A 12,190-nucleotide genomic window follows, 5' to 3' on the forward strand; every position below is an offset into this window, starting at 1 on the left:
TAGGAATTATAAAAAAAAAAACAACTTCCGAGCAAAACTAACACACCAAAAATCGATCTTTCCATTTTCTTTTTATGTAATTGTACAAAGAATACCTACTGATGTACATTCGTATGCCGGGAGAGGATGCCGTGTAGTAGTAGCTTGAACCGCAAACAACGACACACACACACACTTTTGCACACACTCGGAAAAAACACAACAAATTGTAAAGCCCAAAATGGATTCACTAAGCGCTTCTTCAACCTGGCAAAACCGAACGAAAGCGCAACCAGCTTGTCGGACAAGCAGGAAAAAAACAAGGCTTCACCGCCGCATTTCAGCAGCTTCTTCTTCTCTTCACACACTAGCGCAGCAGAAACCACGAAAAGCAGCAATACACAGCGGCGCTTTTAGTGCGGTGCCGTGTGTGAGTGTGAAAAAACAAAGGGTGTGTGTGTGTTTTTGGAGGAAAATAAAAGCACGAAAAATAAAACTATTTTTCACTCGCAAGCACCACCGTCACAGTCGACATTTCACACCACATTCACACACGAAAACACACGCACGCACGAGCACACACACACGCACAGCAGGGGCCAGGGCCTGAAATGTCCGAAAAAGGGAGGTGGGATGAGTGAGTGAGAGAGAAGAGCGCGCGCCCGGCTGCTGCTGCTGCTGCTGCTGCTGCTGTTTGTGTGTTGCCCGTCCGACGGTTCGAAAGCGAGTGACGGGGCCGTCCACTGGCAGAGGGACCGACCGACGAGGAGCGAGTGTGCGAGCGCGGCGCAAAGGGGGAGAAGGGTGTGAAAGAGAGAGTGCGAGCGAGCGAGCGAGCACCGCGCTGCGCTAGAGAGAGAGCAAAAAGAGCACAAAGTAACGGAGCAACAACAAGCTCTCCCGACGATCAGCTGTTCCGCGCGCCGCAACGAACGAGAGAGAGAGAGCGATTGACAGGCTCTCCTGCTCGCTCGTGCGCATTTCCTGCTTTTCGGGGCCACACAGCTGTGGGTGGGAGAACCACTCACTCTCTCTCTCTCTCGCTCACGCTCTCACGCTTTTGACAGCTTCACGAGAAACCAGCTGGTTTTGAGCCGGCTCCCCATCGCGCAAAACCAGCGTGCGGGGAGCAAAGAGGTGCTGTGATGTGCGCATCTCTTTCGCTCCTTCGTTTGCGCTCGCTCTTTCGCTCACGTACTCAAAGGCCGGCACGAAAACGAGGAACCTTTTGTGCACTTAGCAACAGCGCTGAGCTGCAAAGCCCGCACGAGACGAACGGACACAAGCACACGTATACACGCACGCGTTAAAAATCGCGTTTTTTCCTGTCTTTTCTCGCGTTTTCGCTGATCGCAAGAAATGGGGGAATAGGGAATGTCGCACGCGATTTCGTGCGTGTGCAAGCACGAAAGGGGGGAGGGGGGAGGGAAGAATTCACGCTTTTGCACGTGTCCGTCGTGTCGGGCGATTGGGGGTTGGATGGATGGATGAATTGAATACCCCATCAAAGGAGGAAAAAAGAGACAAAAAAAACGAGAAACTGTCAAAAGAAAAGTGGAACTTTTGACATTTTTGGGAAGGAAAAAGACAGAAAACTTTAAGAGCAAAAATAACATTTCCCCACCGGTTGGAAGACCCCTCCTTTTACCCAATTTTTTTGATCTGTGTTTTGACACTTACCGTTCACTTTGGTCGATCCGAGGTAGCCCAGCTGGCCCGGATACGGCGGCACGGAGATGAGTTCCATTTTCAGAAACTCTTCAACCAGTTCGTCGATAGCAGCCAAATTCGCACTCATAAATAAAAACAGCGAAAATTCCCCCGATTTACCCTTGCCTGGTGGGTGGGAGGGGTGGGGTTCGGTTGTTTCACACACAAAACTCACGGTTGAAATGGAACAACACACACGCGTACGAACACACAAAAAAAACACGAAAATCGTGTTTTGTTGCTCCTTTTTATCGCCTTAGTAATGCTATTTGAACTTTTCAGCTTTTGCTCTCTTCTGCTTGTAGTTAGCAGCGTGTGTGTGTGTGTCTTGTACTTTCTGGGACCTTAACTTTTCTTCCTTGATTAAAATGTATTATTTGTAATTTCACAGCACTTGATTATCACTTGGATCGATCGTGTCGTCGTCGTCGTCGTCGGTTTTTTGCCTCGAACACGCACGCACAATACACACTTACGCCTTCACACGGGGTTGGGTTGAAACGGGGTGTCACAACGATTTTTCCAGCCCACTTCGCTTGCGCTTTCGCCGCTGTACCGTGTTGTGTCCCTGTACCTGACAAACGTCAAACATGAAGCAGAGAACCTGTCAACCGCTGAACTAGCAAAAGCCCCGTATTATTACTTTGCAAATTGGATGCGAAGAAAACGGGAAAAATCAATGTTTCCTCATTTCCTTTTCCAAACTTGGGGTTGTGTGTGTGTGTGTGCTGCAGGTTGACTTATGGCAGGGCCGGAATTTTCAGACACTCACTTTGTCGCACAAAAACACTTTTTTTACGTTTCTTTTTCCCATTCAGCAGTGTCACTTGAGCTTTTGTTAAAAAATCGGATTTTAACACGTCTCTCTTTGCTACTTTGCGTGCTGCTTTAAACGCTTTCCTTACTAATAAAACTCTCTGTATCTCGCACACTGTCTATCTCTCTCTCTCTCTCTCTCTGTGTCTCTAGTTGTTTCGCCGTTTGATGCGAGTTTGCTGATTTTCATGTAACGAGAGGATGTTGCTTGTTCAATTGAAAGAAACTAAGTAATTCCCGGCCGGCAACCGAGCCCCCTATTTATAAGCTAGCCCGGGTGCGCACGCACACTGTCGCAGCGCGCCCGTGTACCGGACCGGCCCGAAGCGGCGAACAAAGAACGAAGCAGCGAGCCCGCACGCACACACCGGCACGCTGCCGGTTTTGCTGCCGGATGGATATAGAGCGCAGTGTGAAGAGAAGAAGAGGGAGAGAGAGAGAGCAAAAAAAACGCTCTTTTTCTATGTGTGCGCTGCTGGTCGGTGTGCAGTGCCACACGCACACTTAGACACTCCGCTTCAGTATATACCTTGATTCGGTCGCTCTCTCTCTCTCACTCGCGCTTACTGTGGTTTGTTCCAACAACCTTTTTTTTGCTATCGTTTTCTCACTCTCTCTCTCTCGCTCACTCTTTTGCAAACTAACGCACAGTGCCGGTTCGGAAGCGCAACAGAACCCTCCAAACCCATGGGGATGGTGTGTGAGTGTGTGTGTTTGCTTTTGAAGCAGCAAGAGGGGCACACTGGGAGGGGGCAAAGGGGGACATAAAATCCAGTAACCCTACATAAGAAGGCTCCCCACAAAGCCCCCCCGTCAAACCGCTTTTACATATTCCGCCAGGCAGCACCCTCGAAAAGCCTCGAATTGCCTTGGTCTCTCGCACACACAATCACCACACTCGCGTCCAATTCCAGTAGCACTCTGTGCGTGTGTGTGTGTGTTCGTTTGCTTGCTCGCTTACGCTCTCCTAACTGCAGGCACGCTCTCGCTCTCCCTCTCTCGCTCGCACACGCACTCAACATCCATTGCGTACGAGCGTTCTTTGGGCCGGTGTGCGGCCCGCACGAGAGGGCGAACGGTGAGAGACGGACGGGCAAACCCCTCTCGCTCGCACTCTAACGCTGCGCCCTTTCGCCAACCCCTTTCGCCCTGGGCTATGTATAATATGCTCCGTGGTGTGTATACATACATACATATGTACGTACATAGAACCCCATTTACATTTTCAACAAGGCAAAAAACCCCCTAGTGTGCGTGCGTACGTGCCGGGCCGAAGTGTTCGCCGGGGACGGCCCGAACCGGACCCGAACGCTGCCCAGCGCGCGGCGATGGGGATCGCGATGGCCATCATCCGCATCTTCTTCTCATTCGTGTTCCATCGCTTCTGCTTTGTTCACCTCGCTCGTTCTCACTCTCGCTGCTTCTTCTTTTTTTTCTGCTCCGGCTACTGCTGCTGGCTCCATTATGGAGCTGGTAGTGTTCTTCTTCCAACAAAAAAATTTTTTTTCACGCTTTTCACACCCCTTCCCTCTTTTTCACTGGAGAGCCTCCTCCACTCGGGAGGAAAAGGATGTTAAGGAATTGCGTGAAAAAGTTTTGTCACGAAAAAAGCCTGCTGCCACTGTGGCAAAAGCACGAGAAGCGTGAACAAAAGCAGAAGCGCTGCGCAACGTACGCAAAAAAGGGCCAAAAAGGTTTCCCTGACTGTGTGATTCTGTGTGTGTGTGTGTACCTGTGTGTGTGTGTATTCAGTGGTTTAGGTTTTGTTCTTTCCATCCCGAAAAACCATCCGAATTTCCCCCAGCCGGTGTGTGTGTTTTAAGAGTGTTTCAATCAACGGGAAAAAATAGTGTCACTAAAATTCACTGCGAGTGAAGAGAAACGAGCTTATGGAAAAGGGGGTTGTTGGTTGCATCAGAAAAGTTAGATTCCCTGCCACACTGGCTTACACTACTGAGCGTTTGCGGCAATTGATGATGATGAAAGAAAGCGAGGCGATTGCTGCTGGCTGCTGGCCGCTGCTGCTGCTGCAAAGTGCAAAGGCAAAAAGTGTTTTAAAAAAAACAGGAACAGGGATTTATTACAGGGAACGATTCTCAGCGTAGGCTTCCAAGGAAAAAGGGCTAAGGAAAAGTGTTGAAGTGAAGAAAGGAGCGTGTTAAGAACACACAGAAGACAAGTGCTTGTTAAAGTGATTTTTTTTTTTTGAGAACAGAAACGAAGGAGTAGCAATAAAGAAGGCAAAAGGAGTAAGGAGAAACAAGAAAAGGGTTTTTTTGGTGGTAGGACTTTTGGAAGGTTAAAAGGGAAAAATAGATGGGAAATTGATTTTGTGGCTTTTCGGTTTTTTTTGAGAAGCGAAGAATAGCCTCGAGCTAAGAATTGCATTTTTTGTGGATTTTTTTATGAGCTCTGGCGGAACTGAACCTTCTTACCTTATACAAGTTGGCACACACAGCAACAACCAAAAATTAGGAATGTAACAAGCACTACTTTTCACCTTTGAAAGTAAAACCGATTGAAATGTAACGTTTTTGCTCAACTCAACGCAGGCCAAAACACACTGGCCTCACACTGAACGATAAGCTTCAACTGGTTGTTGGTGCCTTTGCGCTCACCTTAACACTTAGACTTAGAAGTTGCCTGCCGGACCACACACGCAGGCTAGAGGCTCTTTTTTTGTTGGTTAAATAATTCCTTTGCCCCTGGGATACTGCGGCAGAACAAAAGGATTCGAAGGCTCGACCTCGATCACCTGATCTGGCGCTGCTTTCACCCGGTTGGTCGACAGGCTGATCGTATGATCGATCGTAGGCGATATTTGAGTGTTTTTTTTTTCTATCTATCCCTATCCACTCTCCAGTGCTAGTGTTAGTGCTGGGGATTTGGAACGGCCAAAAGATGGCCTCCCTTTCTGTGAGTGTGCCGGAATTGCGTGTGGGCTTCAAAATGCAGCCCAAAAAAAACCTCACAACTCTATTAATAGCTTCAATTGGTGTTGGTGTTAGATGCCTTACCAATTTGGTCTTTTTTTGACGAGAGCACAGCAAGGGAGACTTCTACTTGTAAAAGTGGAATTAGAATTTCATTTCTAGTAAATTGTTTGATTGTGATAAAAAAAATCGAAAAAAAGCCAATACAGCTCATCCAAAATCAAAACCTAATTTTGTGGTTTTTTTGTACCAATCTCTGACTAAGCAAATGCTTATCATTTAATAGCACTCTGCTCCTACTGCTTTAAATCTCTTTTGCCAAGTGACGTACGGCAATGATTTGCACTGGCTGACTGTTTTGTTTGATGTAATCCTTTTGCCAAAACGGATTACAACCATCGTTCGATACCCAGCCCAAAGCCCCAGGGCCCCCGATAAGATGCACTGGAAGCTCCGTTTTATCATCGTTCGAGATCCGTCTGATGATTAGAGCACGTTTCGATCACGCGATTTGGGTACAATTGCAAACCCCAAAACAAGGGGGAATTTGCAGGGAATAAGGAAGTATGTGGAAGATAACGTAGGACAAGGAGTTGCCACGCCGGGGTAGTGAAGTGAGCTCAAGAAAAGTGTTTTGTGTTTTGTACCTCTCAAAATACGAAGGTAGAATCATTTGTAGGGACGGAAATTTCCGGAGTAATATTAGCAAATAAATCTGTTTTTTATGTCTTGGGAGTTGTCGATTCACTACCCGAGTGTAGAGATGCCGAGGTAGAATATAGTTCCTTCCATGTACCTAGAGTATCATCTTCCCACGAGATGAGGAATGTTAAACTGTGTGCTTGGTTGAATTTTTCCTATCTATCTGTCTTCTCTATTTAATAGACGACATTAGTCTTTGGACCGTTTTTGGGTGTTTGCAGAATTGCAAAAGGTTTGATCGAAAATACATTTTTTCGGTTGCGGGAGAGCTATAAAACTACCCAAGCAATCATCATGATCACCGGTAGACGGTATGAATGGGTGTAATAATAGGAAAAGATGCCTTTCAGCCGGGCCGATACGTACATTGTACGTGGCTTTTGTGGCGCCTCCTACAATAAAATCGAATTTCCCAACACGGAGAGAGGCAAGAGACAGAAAAGGGATTAGAAGCAGTGGTAGAAGGAATAAAACACACAATTAAACAAACACACACGAACGAAAAACCAGGCGATAATGTGAAGGATTTTGGTTTTTTTGAGTTGAGTTTGTAGCACTTTTACGGTACCCCAAAGGAAGCTTCTTTTGGGTGGCTTCAGTACGAAGACAAAAAAAAACCCCTGCACTCCTGGGCTTTGACTGGAGGCCTTGTCTTGAAGCGCTATAAAAAGCAACGTTGGAATTGAGGATTTATTTTCGGCTCTGTTTTCCGTTGTCCTACCGGCGCTCGTTAATGAGTGGTGATTTTTATAGTGGAAAATTACTCGCGAGCCGTAAAATGGACGGCAGGTTTTATAGGAGTTTTTTAGTATCCTTTTCGGCGTTTTGTTTTTCGCTATTGTAAAAGTGTAGACACGAAATGGAAATGGGTGAAGTCACCTTAATGTGATCGATTTCAACCTCTCTGTCACTGTGTTGTATGATGATGGCAGTTCTTTCGGTGCCCGGCAAGCACTGTAAATATTGAGGTAGAATTTTAGTGTCAGATTTTGAAATGTTTCTTATGCCTAGATAATATTTAAAAAATCATGAAGTGGGAGAAACGTTACATCCCCGGGAGAAAAGCCTGCAAGTAGGAGTGATTCTATGTATCCGTGAAAATTAGATTCTGAAGCCAAGTTCAGGAAGTCGTTCATACGGAATTAAAAAAAGAAATAAGTGAGCAAAAGTTAAAGTATGATAATATTAGGTTGAACACTAAACACATCACGCCAGTGATGACTAAAATGTAAGGTTCAGTGGTTCAGTGCTCAAGCTATAAGCAAATTCAAAGGAAAATAGGCAAATTATTTATTTAGAACAAATGGTTGCAGTGCTACCCCTAAGTCGCGCTTGCCAACAAATAATGAACAATATTTTGTTCCAGCTTTGAAGGGAGTTTCTTCTATGATAGCACAAATAAGATCACAGAGAGTAGATTGTAATAAGAGTGTAAATTATATATTTTCTTCCAAAACGAGACGACAGACCGAACACAGGAATTCAATATTGTCTTGTTGGTTACCTAAGTATTTAAGAATTATTTAAAAAATGCGTTAAGTTAGGACCGAGAATCGATCAAACAGAAGTGGCAAGACATTAGTGTGAAAATAGGTGCTCTAATACGACGGGCAGGAAGCCATACGCTGGCACAAAGGTGCAACCACTACCACAGCACAACAAAAAACACGGCTATTTCGCTAACTTACTGATGCAACAAACTTCCACAAGCTCCGTTCGCCCCCGGGGAAATTGCGTGAAGAAAATTCGAATGTAATAAGGAAAGAAGTGAACAAAACCAAACCACATACACACAGCTACAAATACACACTGCGATCCGGAACATGTACATGCCAATGAGAAAAATGCCCCATGGAAAATGCTTCCCGTGTCCAAAGAGAGATCCGAAATGTGTTTAAAAAAAAATCTTGCAGGTTTTGATTTTATTCTGGCAGTCATCGTATTTAAAAGGTTGAGGAATCTGAGCTTTCGTTCGAGTGCATCGCTGCGTGTAAATATCTTATCGAAGGTGAATTTTATTCACTCCGGGTTCCGGGTTTTTACTGGCAAATCAATCTGCTTTCGTGGCTCGTGTAGAATTTTGTTCTGGCTACCACTTCTTGCCATGATGATGATGATGATGATGATGATGCAACCCAGCTGATGGTGCTGCTCCACTAATGGTGGAGCACCTCAAGCCGGGGCAGCATTTAAGCTTAAGTACACGCTCGTTTTTTTTTACTACCCCCTTTGCTGTTCGTTCTCTATGACGTGTTTTTTTTCTGTGTCGGTTTGTAACTGTTTCTAGTATTTCCTTTTGCTCTCCTTTATTTTTTTTTCGCTGCTGTTGCTATTGCAAATGCGCCTCGCATCAGCTCGCTGCTTGCAGCTGATGAAACACCGGGCCAGTTACGATATGCGTGTTCCGGTTTGTTGAGCCCGAAATGGTCAAAAAATGGACAAAACATACAAGCCCGGTGGTTTCGGGACGGGGCGCACAAAACGTAGGGGTTTGGAGGTGGTGGTATATGCCACCACCACCACCACCACCATCGCCTCCCTTCCTGCTAGCTACGTGACCGTAACGCACGAATAAAATTGCCCCGTAAGTTTTTACGTGTTTTGTTCGCGTTTTCCGACTTCCGACTTCCCCATCCTCCTTCCCATTTGGCCGTACCGGCTCCACCGGCTGATGCCCACAAAACCGCCATAAAACACAGAGACCGCAACCACCCGGAACATCTTGCCGGCTCTGACTCATCCGGTTGGATGCGGCTGAAGGAGAGACAGATAAGGTCGATTTTTATCTCGCCCGGCAGTAAGAAGCGAACCGAAGGAATTTACTTTCTCCCGGTTGCATTCTTTGCTTTGGGCTTTGCAGTCGAGAGGAACGGGCGAGCAAGAAGGGAGGAACATTGTGTTCCACCCACATGGTGTTGAAGCTGCTTTTGGGAAACGATTTTAAGCCGAGCTGCAAGCAAGCTCTTGGGCTGATGATGGGCTTCCAGGCTGATTGCGGAGCGCCGAGTGCCTTATGGGGAAATTCTTCAATTTTCCTTATCTCTTCCTGGGTGTGTGTGTGTGTTTTTTCCTTTTTCTTTGGAAGTAAGATGTTTATTTAATGGATTTTTTTTCTCTCGAACTGATGAAAAATACTTCTCACTCACGCGCCTCTTCATGAATGATTTAAACAGGCTGGCGAGATGTGTGTAACGGCCGGCACATAAAGCTCAACCATCATGCTGATGTCTTACCTGCCGGCCTTCCCTGCTGTTTGTTCCAATAGTTATTTTACGGTGAATTTAATGCATTCAATTGCTTGTATATTGCTGTGATGCATATAGTTTTTTCTTTGTTGGCTACCGCCATTTATTTGAGGTTAAAAGTGTAAGATTAGTACGCTTTCTGGGTGCTTGCTCTTCCGGGCATGGGTGCGATAACAAATTCTAGTGCCGCTCAAAGGAAGGCACACTAATAAAATACCAAATCACTAAAGATGTAACTTTAACTGAGCTTCGGATGAGTTGGTTTACGATAAGTGGATGTGAGAGCAACCATTTGCTGACATCAGACATAATTATCAAACACAATTATGGTAATTCTCAAACGTTCGAGTACTTACTTTTTGGAAATATTAGTTTATGAAGAACATAAGAGCAATGTTTTTTGAGACACGCGCAGTAAATGATTATTTATTCAGATAAATGGTTGGGTTTACTTCCAAGCGAAAGCCCAAATAAAAGTACTTAATAAGAATTATCTATTAAAAAACCTAAAATTAGGCACAGAAAGCTTGTCTTTTCCCAGGTAATAGGCATTTCTGGATTCGATGAGGCTATCTATGGGTAACCGAGGGAGATCTACTCATATGACCAAGAAAACCTACAAAATGCAATAGTATTACTACTTTTTTAAACGATTCTTTAAAATTTAAAGTCAACTAATAAAAAAGGACGTGTCTTACAAGGCTGCAAGCGTTTGGAATTGTATCAAAGATGAAATCCATCGAGAGATAATCCCATTTGATGAAGTAAATACTAAGAATTTGCCTTTGTAGGAAAAATTTCAGCATTTATTGGGATTATTTTGTTATTTTCATGTGGAAATTTCAGTTAAAATGCTGAATTGTTGAATAATTGTACTAAATGTTCTTTTCTCCTTAATTTCAATTAAATTTAAACTGTGAATTAATTATGCTTCTACCTGTATTAAACCATCGTAGCGGCTTCTGCCTACACTAAGATTGCTCTTTTATGAGAGTAATCTTATCATATCCGAACCCATACCCTAGACAGTACAAAAAAGGCCTCACATGCTGCATTGAATTAACACCCTTAACCAACTATAAAAACAAATTTATGTGACTTTCACAGACATAACGTCAATAGAGCCCTGTCTGCCCGAACTGTATCCATCTTTACGAAAGGCATATTTTTCCCTTTTATTATTGGAAAACCCGCTCATTTATTGGTGTTTTACAAACTCTGATCCCAACGATGTAACAAATAAAAAACAACCAATTCGACTAATTTAAACCAGACTGTGACAATAACGCAATAACTAGACCCTGTTAAGAATATTGCATTCCATAAAAAAACACCTTTACATTGCAGTTCGGCAAACAAGAACAGCACACATGATCATAAAGCAATGCTTGCTGAATTTGCTACAAGTATAACACTCACATCGGAACCAGCTTTTCGGCAAGCGTCGCCAAAGTGTGGACCATGTCCGGCGTCCGCTTAATGACGAAAGCTATTAGAATCCAATATGCCCTATGCCCTATGCCCTTCCCGGACACGTCAGCGACGAAGACGACGCCTCTGACGACGTGTCGGCGGACGCTGTAATGAGTTGGAGTTACGGAAATTATAAAATCTGCGACAAAAGTGGATGATAAGCAGATCCTCGCCGTTTGGCCGCAAACAACCCTTTTCACCTGACACATATAATAAAATTGGAAGTTCTACAAAGTTGAAAACGCTACCCAATGACTTTGAGCACTACGACTACACTGCACTACACACGATCCCCGTTCTGTATGTACGTGTGTGTGCAATAAAGTGATCTGCAGTTTTGTAAAAGTGTTGTAAAGGTCTCTTCGTACGCTTCAATAAAATTCTTGGACGTTGAACGAAATCGAACAGGGAAATTACAGCAAAAACCCCTTTTTTCCCTCAATCATTTACACGCCCGAACAGGGGTTTTCGGACCTGCGTGGCTTAGCAGAGGAAGGTAAATAAAAAACACAACCCCGAACACCTTCCCAAGCCGAGCGGATGACTGCACTTGGAACAAATAAACGGGGAACTGTATCGGCGGTTGGTTGTAAAAACGTTCCTATAAATTGGCCATATTACGTTTAGTTGCTTGCTGTTGTGTATTTTTTTTATTTTCGGAGAGCTCAATTTTTATGTGAATATGGAGGCAGTTGGCGGCTACTTCCACTTCCTTGCTGTTGCATCTTCATACACTTCCTCTGATACGTTAAAGTGCATGGAATAGGAAGGTAGGAACAACAACCGGTTCCAAGCAATTTCTGGTGTTTTCTGGCGGTCAGCTGGAACTTATCAATTATGCTTATCATGGCCGGCCTGCCCAGTTTCATCGTGGCTGTCAATTTCTTCTCCCAAAGAGCTGTGCGTCTGTGCCGTTGTGTTGTCAGCTTTGCTTTTATCATTGAGCTCGATTGTGGAAAGCAGTATTGTCGGTACATAGAGGCTACATGAAAAATCATTCAACACGCGTCACGCGTCATATTTAGGGCTCCCTCTCACTCACCCTATCTAGGTAGAATCGCAACGTCCGAAGGTGCATGAGGGGTCCCTGTACTTCGGTCCTATCAGTTTATTTCGATTCTTTCTGTCTCTTTTTGCTTCTTCTTTCTTGTATTTGCCTCCTCAAACACGATGCACGAGAGTTGTGTGAAGTGCTGTGGCTAAAAATGGCCCACCATCACACGTTCCCGGTGGCGAGCCCCCCATTCGGAACACTCAGCATTATCGCGTGTGCTGTAAGGTAGCTCGCTGATGTACTGCTGTTGATGATCAGCTGTATAGCACACGTACACG

At 44.8% G+C, this 12,190-nt stretch overlaps 1 protein-coding gene across 3 annotated transcripts in view; it reads right to left on the bottom strand.

Moving 5' to 3' along the window:
- The window catches only part of LOC1271163 (protein scylla), a 183,711-nt gene that overhangs the window by 14,389 nt on the left and 157,132 nt on the right, over positions 1-12,190 (bottom strand). The window contains exon 2 of one of the 3 annotated variants that reach the window (XM_061660265.1): positions 100-174. In XM_061660265.1, coding sequence (XP_061516249.1) covers positions 100-109 — 10 coding nt within the window. In that variant the 5' untranslated portion in view covers positions 110-174. Of the gene's footprint in view, positions 1-99; positions 1,040-1,659; positions 2,753-12,190 lie in introns of those variants that run through there. The other 2 variants (XM_061660263.1, XM_061660264.1) reach the window with 2 other exon arrangements.

This window comes from Anopheles gambiae, chromosome 3 (assembly GCF_943734735.2).
Source record: "Anopheles gambiae chromosome 3, idAnoGambNW_F1_1, whole genome shotgun sequence".
NCBI classification, from domain to species: domain Eukaryota; kingdom Metazoa; phylum Arthropoda; class Insecta; order Diptera; family Culicidae; genus Anopheles; species Anopheles gambiae.